This window comes from Hippoglossus hippoglossus, chromosome 24, assembly GCF_009819705.1.
Source record: "Hippoglossus hippoglossus isolate fHipHip1 chromosome 24, fHipHip1.pri, whole genome shotgun sequence".
In the NCBI taxonomy this organism is placed as follows: domain Eukaryota; kingdom Metazoa; phylum Chordata; class Actinopteri; order Pleuronectiformes; family Pleuronectidae; genus Hippoglossus; species Hippoglossus hippoglossus.
In genome coordinates, this window is record NC_047174.1 from 14692418 (window position 1) to 14704497 (window position 12080).

At 41.7% G+C, this 12080-nt stretch overlaps 2 protein-coding genes across 4 annotated transcripts; one reads left to right on the forward strand and one right to left on the reverse strand.

Moving 5' to 3' along the window:
• Positions 1-1987: 1987 nt before the first annotated feature.
• On the reverse strand, positions 1988-10016 carry selenoi (selenoprotein I). 3 transcript variants are annotated; one of them, XM_034580081.1, is made up of 10 exons: positions 9855-10016; positions 7115-7183; positions 6436-6544; positions 6069-6143; positions 4836-5098; positions 4646-4754; positions 4520-4568; positions 4251-4431; positions 3496-3675; positions 1988-3270 (listed from the first exon to the last, which is right to left on the reverse strand). In XM_034580081.1, exons 1-10 carry the CDS (start codon positions 9909-9911, stop codon positions 3163-3165), a joined length of 1200 nt encoding a protein of 399 aa, XP_034435972.1. In that variant the 5' UTR covers positions 9912-10016; the 3' UTR covers positions 1988-3162. The 3 variants fall into 3 exon arrangements, with proteins under 3 accessions (XP_034435972.1, XP_034435973.1, XP_034435975.1); XM_034580082.1 differs by having other exon boundaries at positions 3205-3270; positions 9855-10005; XM_034580084.1 differs by lacking the exons at positions 1988-3270; positions 3496-3675 and adding exons at positions 3984-4014; positions 4057-4110 and having other exon boundaries at positions 4237-4431; positions 9855-10005.
• Positions 10017-10183: 167 nt separating this feature from the next.
• ost4 (oligosaccharyltransferase complex subunit 4 (non-catalytic)) lies at positions 10184-11791 on the forward strand. The gene is made up of 3 exons (XM_034580085.1): positions 10184-10401; positions 11199-11336; positions 11657-11791. The coding sequence occupies exon 2, from the start codon at positions 11200-11202 to the stop codon at positions 11311-11313; it is 114 nt and encodes a 37-aa protein (XP_034435976.1). The 5' UTR covers positions 10184-10401; position 11199; the 3' UTR covers positions 11314-11336; positions 11657-11791.
• Positions 11792-12080: the final 289 nt, after the last annotated feature.

The window sequence follows — 12080 nt, forward strand, 5'->3', positions numbered from 1 at the left end:
CCCATGATCTGTATGTAACCTCTGTATTTGTTTTCAACACAATGACTTGAGTACTGAGTAAAAAAGGCTCAAAACTGCTCTCTGCTGGTCCCTAGTGGAGAATAAAGAAACTTCAGCCTTTAAAATCTATCACAAACGTTTCTGCCTCGGACACATTGACATGGTTAAAGAAAATTTGACTTTTATTTGATTCTGGACAGTCTTTTCTTCCACTGGTTAAATACAACGTCACAAGTAGCCACCCAGGAGCCCTGGAGTATTTTCCAGAGCAGCATTTTACAACAACTTAATCACAATTTGAAAGGTTTGGGTCATTAATCCAGGAGGAGGGGCAGTTTGTCCTAGAATGTGGTGAGTTAAGCTGAGGAGCACAGTACAGAAAAATGCCCAGAGAAAGTAACTGTGAAAATGGAGGTTTGACTATCAGGAAACTCAGAAGGAATTTATCTACCAACAATGAGAAATGTGTTTTTTTAACGTTTTTCTGCCTTGTTTAGTCTCTTTATGTGTATCTCACTCTGCTGGCAGATTCTTTTGCTAATTTGGACTTGAAATGCTTGTCTGCATTTAGCAGTGTTTGTAGTTTCTGCAGCCTCCAAACTATCCCAGAGTTGTGACCTCGAGAACGATCCAATCAGCGAGTGGGGCAGCGGAGATGAAAATTGTTCATAAAACGTTTGTCAGATGTAGGAACTGCTTCGACAGCTATGAAGCTTTGCGAGGCTTGAACCTGACAAGATCACTGCTGATTGGTTCTCCTCTACTGGTCGAGCATCTCACCCGTCAAGAGTTGCACAAGAAAAAAAAAAAATTCAACCAACTGAGAAACAATCCCGTTTCCAAAAAATAAAATACAAAAATGAAGAAATAATGTATGTATTTACACAGATATTCACACATACAGAGTACACACCCATACATACATGGATCAGCACATACACACAGTGCATCTCACAATCAGCTGTTCTCAAGTCTCTACAGTTACAGATGTGGGGCTTTATTAAAAAGGACTTGTCAACTATTACAATGTGCTCTTGACCGTATACGAGCTTTCCACAGCCGCAGTGCAGAGCTATGGGAAACCACCATGGGCCGCTGCACTGGGTGTTATGGCAGTAGAGTTGGATGTTCTGCTCTCCCTGACAAGACTGCAGTGACACTCTGGGTGTACATGTTCACTGTTGCTCACAGTGTATGTACAAAAAACAAGTGAACGAAAAGCATAAGCAAATCTGAAGTCCAAGATACAAGTATATTTTTACATGATATTTCCTATGCACCATTTAATCGGTAAGCATGACCATAATTACCTCAACTCACATTCAGACTTAATGTTCAGTTCAGTCAACTCCAGACAGGACTTACCATCCACAAGGCAAGTGCAAGGCTTTCCCAACAGTTGGTTCTTCAGAACCAGTTTCCTTCATACAAACTGTAGCACATCTGTTCCACCTGGTTTTTGTCAGGGGAAAGTGAGGTGTGATATGTGAACCAGCGCTCCACCAGTCTGTTCCCATTCTGGTTGAGAGTAAAGGTTTGAAAATAATAAGACGACTCATAGATTTCCTTAGTCTCGGCTCGACATTGATCATTTAGGTTTGGATCAGGCCGAGCTTGAACTTTTCTAGATAAATGTCCAGACAGATTAAGTGCTGACATTGAAACAATGCTAAAAGGGAGGTGAAAGTGTCAGATGACACACAAAATAAATTATTTCATCCAAACTACAGTCACACTGACAAACTGTCTATGTTGTATTATGAAAACACTGAGAACTTGTCATCTTGTCCCAGTTTGCAGCTACTACTGAATCTCCATCTTCACCGTGGAAACAGTCACATAGAGGAACAGTGTTTAAAGACTGAAAAACAAAAACAAATGCAGCAACACACAAATTACCTGACAGACAATATAAAAGGTGTGGTGACATAGAGTGTGAGTGTGAGTGTGTGTGTGTGTGTGTGTGTGTGTGTGTGTGTGTGTGTGTGTGTGTGTGTGTGTGAGAGCTGTAGAGTGTGACACTAGGCACTGTTGTGTGGTGTTTGCGGTGTCCTGTGCAACGGTTTGTTCCCTCAGAGTGAGTCCGCTCCGTTACTGGTTTTTGGACACACTCTTCATTCAAGCGCTGCGCCACTAGACCACACACCACTGCCCTGGAGACAGACCAACAAATGATACCATAAAATAAATGTATGTTAAAAAAAAAAAAAGAAAAGAAAGAGAAACTGAACGAATTAGCATGAAACCGCGACACCTCAGAAGGTAGGGAGAGCTAGGAGGCCAGTGCTCAGACAGAGGTCAAACATTAGTAGAGTTCAAAATGTCAGAGGTTAACTCTATTTGCTCTTAACAGCTATCATTACAGAGCTGAATGTGGAATTAATTTGGTGTTAATTCATTGTTTTACAGGACCAATCATAATTCTTTAAAGATTCATTTCACTGAAACCAAATTGCCCCGAACCCATCACATACAGTTTATATATATATAGACATATATATAGATATATATATATATATCTATATATATATATATAGATATATATATAGTTATTAACATATATCAGAGATTTCCAACTTCCAATCATCCCATGAAAAACAGGTGACTGAACCTTTAAACTTTGGACGCAGCTGTGAACGCGAGAGCCGCACGTGGTCAGAGTTCAGAGGTTTGGTCAGTTTTGAAATAGCACTACTTTCTGTAAATGCTTTAAACTCAAATTATGTTTTCCCAAGGCATTTTATACATTCATAATACTATGCGAGTGTATAACTAGGTGTGTGTGTGTGTGTTTGTATGGGAATACCTGCCACAAGATATAAATGATCTGCATGAAAGCAGAATAACTTTTGTTCGTGTGTGTGTTTGCATGGCTCGTCAGGGCTCTTGTCCTCATGACTGAAGCACATTTCCGTAGGAAACAATTGCACCTCATTGGCTTAACCAAGTTAGCCAATCACCAATGACGGAAGCCAGAGCCCCTGGGCCCGCCCCATCGCCGAGACAGGGTTTGGTTGGTTGGTTCGGAATGTGTGTTTGGAGACAGCGGAAAATGGGGCCATAGTCCGTTCCACTTGCGGCGTCGTCGTGGATGGAGGGGAGGGGATGTGGTTTCCGCGGTGATGAGAGTGAAGTGTCGGTAGAGTAGAGGAGGGGAGGAGTTTAAACCTCCGCTCCTTTCAAGCCAATTCGTTCCTCCTCCTGTCAGTCACTGTTTGGCTTCTTCAGGGAGAAGGCGAAGATGTTGAAGTGGTCGCTGAGCTGTTGCACCTAGAAAATAAAATAAAACAAAAAAAACAACAACTTTATTTTAATCTCATTCAAATCCAAGTATGTGATGTCAAACATGTACCTACACAAGACTTTAACTCGAAATTCTGTCTGTCATTCTGAAGTCTCTCAATAAATTTGATTCACTTTAACTTCAACTCACGAAGAAAGGTTTTTTTATAAAAGGAAAATAGAAAAGTGAAGTATCCTTGTGTGTGCTCTTACCACTGATACACCGTAGTGTATATGTGCTAGTATGACAGCAGCTGTCCACAGATACAGCAGTAGCGTCTCGCTGGCGACCACTCCAGTGACCGCTAACGCCACCACCAACGACATGGGCAGCAACAGCCAGCTGAGCGCCTGGCAACGTGTGTTACTCATCTGACACACAATCAGCTTACACTGCGAAATTAACACAAACATGAACACTTGAAGACGGGACTTTCATGTTATCAAAACCACAAAACATGTATCTGTGTGTGTGTGTGTGTGTGTGTGTAGCTGTATTCAGGCATGAACTTTGCACAAACTTTACATGAAACTTTCCTTTCACATATGAAGGACGCAGCAGGAGATTGTCAGGGTCACACACTGTTTAAAGCACATCAACATAGACTTTGACTTCTGCCAAAAGCTTGTGAATCTTTGTCTGAGTCTTGTACGTGCATGGCTCCTCTTTTTAGTCCTGAGATATTTGTGTTCTTCCAGTTTCACATCTGTTCTCATCATGTTAGAATCGCGCTCGCTAGGAATTTTCTGGACATTTTCCTGCAGTGTTCTCACATGGGCTCACTCTGAAATTTTCTGGACATGTTAAAAGTAGGGTTGGCGGAAAGACTTCCAGAAAATGCATGGAGTTACTGATACAGACATTTGGGTTCTATCATACAGCCCTTCTGGAAAATGTCAGGAAAATGTCCGGACTTCAGTGCATGTCTGAAAGCAGCTACTGTGTTGAAAAATCTGCAGACTCTCACCGTGACATTGGCGAATGCTGTCCCCACCATGAGGTAGTAGGTCCTGGGCTGCAGCTCAAGGATGTTGGATGGAGAAAACACCACCCAAATGGTGGACAAGATGAAGAGGAGGACAGGAGAGAGGAAGGGCAGGAAGGCTTCGTACAGGTTGCTGTGCTTCAGAGTGTTACTGCGATAAGCCCTGAAACACCACGGGGAGGAAAGAGTTCAGAGCGCTGAGTGAAGACGATTCTACAATATAATGAAACGCTGATGAAAACTGAACTTACTTCAGGACATTGTAGAGGCTCATGGGTAAGGTCACAGTGAAAGAACAAGCTGGAAATCAACAAACATTGATTAGTGTAGCTGCTTTGACAGAGTGAATGAATCTAGTTTGACCAGTCACGGCTCACCAATGATCATAAAGGTGAAAAGGTCTCTGTAGAGGAAGTGGAACAGGATTGGCTCGTACCATGTTTCCACGCCAACCACAGCGGTGACCATGTAAACAAGGGAGATGGTCTGGAAGGAGACGAGACACCAGGTCATCAGACGGCTGGAGTGTTAATGTTAATAAGAATGTTTATGTGTGTGTGTCTTTACCACTTGGCTGATGTCGTATCCCCAGGGCAGAAACAAGATGCCAGTGTTGTATTTCTCCCAGTGAGACAGGATGAAGGAAAACAGCACCACCCACAGGATGTAATACAGCGTGGCCACACCCACACCGCACTCACCACGTCCAAATATGGAGTAAACAGTGGCCACAAAGTAGATGCAGGCCCAGCTGTCCAGGCCGTGATCAAAAAGCTCCCCTAGTGGTGTGGAGGAGTTGGTGCGTCGCGCCTGTTTTCCATCGACACCATCTAAAACACACGGAAGAGGCACAATACACACACAACATATCCATATGAAAATTTGTATTGAAAAACATAAACTTAATTTTTTTTTTTTTTTTTTTTTTACATGTCTCACATTTCCGCTAAAGCTGCGGCTCACACTCGCATAACTGCACCAAGTCTTTAAGAAACATTCACATTGCTGCTTCCCGTCACTGAATTTACTGTCACAACCTCTGATCAGTATTTAGAGCTGACGACCAACAGATCCCTCAGGACGGACGTTGATTCCAGGTCTGAACAGGGTCAATGGTTAGAATCACTGACTGGCAGCCTGTAGAATATTAGAGGACATCTACTCTTGGTATGCACGCTCTTCCACTGCAGGTATGATAAGCTCAGAGACATTCGTTAGTATTTGAATCACTGACTGAAAAGTGTAATGATTGTGGTGGAGAGTAATGCGAATGTGGCACAAATACATCAGTCTCTCGAAAAACACAACATCCTTTGAATACTGACAGTCGTCATTATGTGTTGTTGACAGCAGAGTGAAGGTGTTTCGGGTTGATACAGTACAAATGCTGCAGCATGATCATATTCCACATTCAGATAAATTCACATTTAAATTGCACATCCATTTTTTCACGTCAGAACCGTATTTTCAGATGATGATTCTGCTGATTGATCAATGTGGCATCCTGTTGACATTGGTATCTGCTTTTACCTGATGAAAGAGCTACGTGGCTTTCTCATCAACACAATCACATTTGAACAGACAACACACTCACTATCACTAAAAGCAATTAAATATATATCCATGTCTCCAGGATGTTACACATACGGTAAGCCTTTACAGTTATTTTTGTAGCCTGATTGCTTTAAGCTGTGAGATCAGCCCTGGGGGCCACTGGAGAGGAGGACTTCCCCCGAGCCTCTCACACAGTCAGAGAGAGAGATAGAATAACACACAGGGGTGACGGGGGTTAGGACTCACCGAGTGTATACGCCAAGAAGTTGAAGATCCCTGCAGAAACCCAGACCAAACTAGGCACGTGTACATGTGCTGCAGCTGAGACACAAATAGTGTAAGTACACATCATACCACACAGAGACACAGTATTCAACACCTAATCTCAGCTAACCATAGTCTGATCCAAACAAATGGAGTTTGAGTTAATCTGACTGAAGAATGGTCCCTAAAAATATGAATCAGCATCTTATCATGTTCTTTGCTTAAGTTTATTCTTGCACTTGTGTGTAATTTTGACACTGATGGTGATTGATCAGAGTGTGCAATGGAAACGTTTTTACCAGCATTTCTGTAGAGGTCAGTGCAAAAGTCAAGTATGCGGAAGACCTACCAGAGGCAGTGAAGTCAAAGTCGTAGAAGGCCAACATGAGGAAGTTCAACACAAGAAACATAAAGCCTGTAAATGTAATGAGGTTTGGAGCCAGCGATGTCGGTAGAAACTGTGGAGGAGGAGGTGAGAAAAGACAAAAAGAGATTCAAAACAATAACTATAACAATACCACTGTCAATCTTCTTGTTGTAATAATAACAGTGTTTACATAATGAGACAGCTATTATTTGCGTCACATATTCTGGGCAGAGATGATTTCAGGAAAGGGAACATACATTTGTTACAAGTAATGTCAGGTTTCAGTCAAGCTGAGATTAATGTAAACACAATGGTTTGATACAGATAAGTAAATTAATGCATCAGTGCTTGATCGAGCTGTTTACGAGGAAAATGGAAACATTCATCGAAAAGATGATGAGTGGTTTGTGCATATGCATCAAAACAACCCACCGCCATTCTCCACAGTCCAGATCAGACATTAACGATCAGAGACGGATGTGTTCTGACACTGAGACAAAGGAGAGTGTGTGTGTGTGCAAGTGTGAATACGAATGTGTGTGTGTGTGTGTGTGTAAGGCTGTGTTGTTACTGTATCACAGTGGACAGCTTGGAAACCTCATTAATAATGCAGCTCGACCAGACGCCCAAACACAGATCAAGTTGAACAGGTCTTTCTCACCTTCACAACAAAGTTCCAGAAAGGGTGCATGACGTAGACGGACAGGGGATTTGAGTCCACTGCGCTGTACTGCAAAGAAACACATTCAGTAACGTAATCAGTCAGGATGTGATTATCAAACAACAAGAGTTCATCTACTTTTATCTGTTTGACTTATGATCATAAGTAAACCAGGAGTTGTAAGAAAAGGCCACATGTAACTTCTGTACTGGAGTATTTTGGTGGCCTGTCATCACGCAGGTCAAAGCAAACCTGATTCCAGTCTTTGCAACTTTATCCAGACGTGACGGACAAGTGCGAGTGCTACAGCGCAACGTCCCTGGAGTTCATACAAGGTGTGTATATGGCTGTGTTTTGAGTTAAGTTTGAATTAAATGTGCTTACTATGGAAACAATATAGCAGTCTAAACTGCAGGGCACAGATTAGCACTATAGCAAAGCACTGTTTTTTCAGCATGCACTATTAATCTTCTAATATATTCTGAGAAATTTGATTCACAGATTACAGGAAATTTGACCACACTGAAATGCTTCATTAAGAAGTCTGCAAAGATTGTCAGTCATCCAGTTCATGGTTATTAAAAAAAAATTTGAATCAAGGGAACCTGAACATGCTTGATCATTTAGGTGAGACATCTTTAAATTAAGCCACCCTTGACTTAACTTTTCTCGGACTTCATTGGGAAAGTTCACTGTGAATCAACATTGTCTCGATGTTATGTAATATCAAACAGGTTGGTCCTAAAACAAACAAATGTTGCCAATGTGATTAATCATCACTACACAACTAGAACGACACTCCTAGAACGACAAGCCTATCCATTTTTAAAAAAAAATCAAGATCTCAATTCACAAAATTTATGAAAAACGTCCTATAATGCAATGTTAAGGTGAGTAAAAGACAAATCTCGGATCTGCCCCTTTAATCAAATCTGCTCCAAAAAATAAATGGGTTCTTCCTTGGCTGATACCCCACGTTTCCATCAAGTTTCAACGAAAATTGTTTCTGATTTTTTTTTTTTGCGTATTCCTGCCGACAGATAGATATTGAGCAATGAAAACAGAACCTCCTTGGCGGCGGTAACAAACAGCGCAGCTACAATTTCCACCCTCGTCTTGTGCAAGCATGCCTACACAAATGCCAACCACATTCATTCCCTGACAGAGACACACGTTACTCTCCTACCAAGAGAAGTGGCACTGCAGAGTGTGTGAAGTGTTGCAAAGGAAGTGAGCATTACAGAGCTGGGTGGCAGCGTGAAAAATGCAGCGAGAACATCAGCAGAACCATCTATAAATCTGACCATGTGCTTTAAACGCGCGAGCTCGCATGCAGGCCCATGCTCGCACCTTCTGAGAAAACAAGTTCTCTTATCAAAAAGAGCTACAATCCCTTCATTCACTGTCATTTTGTCCCCCTCGACTTCTGCTTGAGGCATCGTAGCCACCACTTACAAAAAGCTATAATGGGGAAAAGGGTCTCACATGCTGATCACCTCAGGGAAGTGGATTCCTACACTAATCAAAAGAGGTTGTATTAGAGTGAAAGCCTCAGTGATCTCAGCTTCGATGGTTCGGGGACAGAGAACATGGGCAGGACAACATGTATACACATCGCGTATAGAGAACAGCCTTACATCACAACTACACCGCTTATCGCCAGGGATTCTCGCCTGTACACTTCAGGGACACAAATTGTACAGATAAACTAAAACCTGTACACTCAGCAAGGGACAATGTTTCCTCTTATCTATACTGGACTGCCTTTTGACTTCCAATGGAATAACTGCCACTCCTTTTTTTTTTTTTTTCCCTGTCAGCCACTGGTTTCATGTATTACCACACTGTTGTCCCAGTAAACACTAAAAACTTCGTGGGAGAGGTAGTGCTTTTACAACACGTGTCTGTGGACACTGTAGAGTCTCTAAAAGGGATTTGAGATGTCAGTCCCTGTCTGTTGTACCTGTTTCCCATCAGTCTACTGCTTCGAGCTGTTTTACTTTCTCTTCTGTGTAATAACAGAAGAACAACACATCACTGAAGTCTTCTGTTTATAAAGGAGACAGGTGGGGGGGTGGGGGGGGGTCTGAAATATGTTTTCGCAGTTGGCCTCATTTTCATATACAAACACCGGCAGGGAGAAAGGGACGTTAGCTAACTATTAGCACAGTGCGCCAAAGTCAACTGGCACGCTAAACAATAAACTTCCGGTCACCACTTTCAGAATAAACCCTCGCAGACCGAAATTAATCGATTAGAAACGTTCGATTGTTTGGTTTGCTTTATTCTTCTGACTTTAAATGTATGTATGATGCTTAAAAGACGATTGTCAAGCATCTCATCGTTACGCTTTGATTAAATATCCTAGATCAGGACATTTACATAAATATTTTAACACTCCGATGGTGCTTTTGAATAGCTGGCCCCATGTCTGAGCACCAATCAATTTATTGTTATTATACAAAGGCTAATAATAAAAAAACATAAAAATTATAAATTATATGACAATTATAGCAAATAGATCTAAGACAAGCTTTAGTGAACCATTTCAACACTTGTTACTTGCATCCGGTTCGATTTTTGCTAACTTTACATACTGTTCTTTTCCTAGCAAGCGCCCTACAGATCGTGACAGCTACACACACACATGCACGCACACACGCGCACCTACACACTCACACACACACACAGTCTGCTCAATGCTAGCTGCTAACATGCTACTACAGTCTTTGAATCCTACCTTGTATTTGTCGAAGCCCGCCAGCTGCTCCTGGGTGACATACTCGTAAAGAGCCATGGTGGCGCAGTGTGGCTCAACGGTGAGATGAGTGAATATCAAATCCCCAACGTTAGCTGCCGAGTCCGAGCACCATGTAGCTTTAGCCGCTGTCGTTCACGCCGGGTGCGGTGATGTCGAAACATTTCAGCCCCTCCTGCAGAGGGTGAGCGCTATGCTGACCGCGGCTCTCTACCGCCACCCCTGGCTTGGATGACCACGATAAAATAGAAGAGAAAAACATGAGTGCGTTGTGTTTAATGTCCCCAAACTATTACAACTGTACTTAAATATGGCGTCTCTGGAGAAAACGAGAGAGGCTAATGTTCGTTGAGGTGTTTATTTGCATCTCTCGATCACTGAGACCTGCTCTATTCACTCTATTTCTATGACGCTGCAATGCTTGACGTGTCTTTTCCCTCAAACCGGAAGTAAGACCGGTTTGCTTGTCCGTTCCAGTGCAGCTGGAGATTCGCTTGAACCGAGATCGAAACCCGCGATCAGAGTTAACGTGAGTAGTTACAGTGATTACATTTACACTGCAGGGGGCTATTCTTTATAGTTATGTTGATGCTATGTATGTAGCATCCCCTATATTGGCTAGTTTCACCAGTGTCGGGTGTAATAGTCGGCTAGCTAGCTGGTTAGCTAGGCTAACATCACACTCATTGATTGTACATTCGTAAGAAGTGGCCGTGATTTATCAGAGTGATCTTCTACAAATTCATATGCATAAGTCAGCTATTCACTCGGTCTTTGGCGTCGTGTGGTCAGAAAGTCACTTTCGCTATTCCAGATGTTCTTTTATCAAACCTACACGTCAGTGGTTGTAGATGCTTTACTGACACCACACCAAACATAATGTCACTGCCAACTACTAATATCTCTTTAATTTTTAAGAGTTGAGATGCATTTTCCTCCCTTTTTCTAGTTACTAGCAGAGATCATCATGCCAACTGTTATTCTGTATTCAGTTATGATAATCTGAATCTGTGAAATGAACATCTCTGCTAGTTCATTTCACACCAGCATTACATTGATATGAACAATCATGTCCGATTTTTTTTCAGCAAGATCCATGTATTCTCTGAAAATTAAGCAAAATGTTGATAGACACCTTATCTCACAATGTTAAAGAAGGTGTGAAATAATTCCCCGATCTGCCCTACAAAGTTCATCCCTGACCCACATCCTCCCACCAAATGGACAGGGGTGAAAACACAACCTCCTTGGCAGAGGGAACAAAAATATGATTAAAAACTAACCTAACCTTGCACTTGTTACACCATGTCTCTCTTTTCTCTGCAGAATGGTGACTGACGTGCAGCTCGCCATATTTGCCAACATGCTTGGCGTGTCATTATTCCTACTGGTTGTGTTGTATCACTACGTCGCAGTCAATAACCCAAAGAAGCAGGAGTAGGTTGTGCCAACATGATCGGAGATGTGAGTGCAATCCGTGTGTGTGTCCAAGATGGGTCATTTCACCACTTTCTTTGTGGTTACTACTGTCAGTCCTGCTCCACTGTGAACAAATGTAAAAGTTTAAAAGTCCCTTCTGTGGTAAAAGGTGCATTCAGCAGACTAATGATTGAAAGCAGCAGTGTGGTGTAAAACATAGAAGTAAATCTTAACATGCATGGCTCATGGAGAATTCTAGAGTTTTACCTATTCACTACATGGCTAATTTGTTGATATTAACCATGATATCTGAACATCAGTATAAATGTGGTAAAACACATGTTAATGTATTTTTGTCCCCACAGATGAGATGGGCATTGAAGCCGCCACCTTGGAAACAACATTCCACATCATCCCAGCCTCTTTCCAAGAGATGAATTTCTATGTTGTTATGGTTGCACATTTGTCTTTTTTTGTATAATAAAAATGTGTAAAGGACATTTGCCTTGTTTTTTTTTTTTTTACTAAATTCCTTTAAGTTATCCTACATGTACGGTGTATTTGGAAAGTATTCAGACACCTTCACCTTTTTTCACATTTTATGCTCAAGCCATATGCTAAGATTTTGCTAAGATATAGACAAATATTTTCCCGAAATTGTTTAAATAAAATGAAAAATTTGGTTTTTCTGTTTGCCAATGTAGAGTAAAGAGTGAACATTTAAACATTTAAACAAGGCTTCAACATAAAATATGTAAAAAATGAAGGTGCCTGGATTCTTGGAGAAAG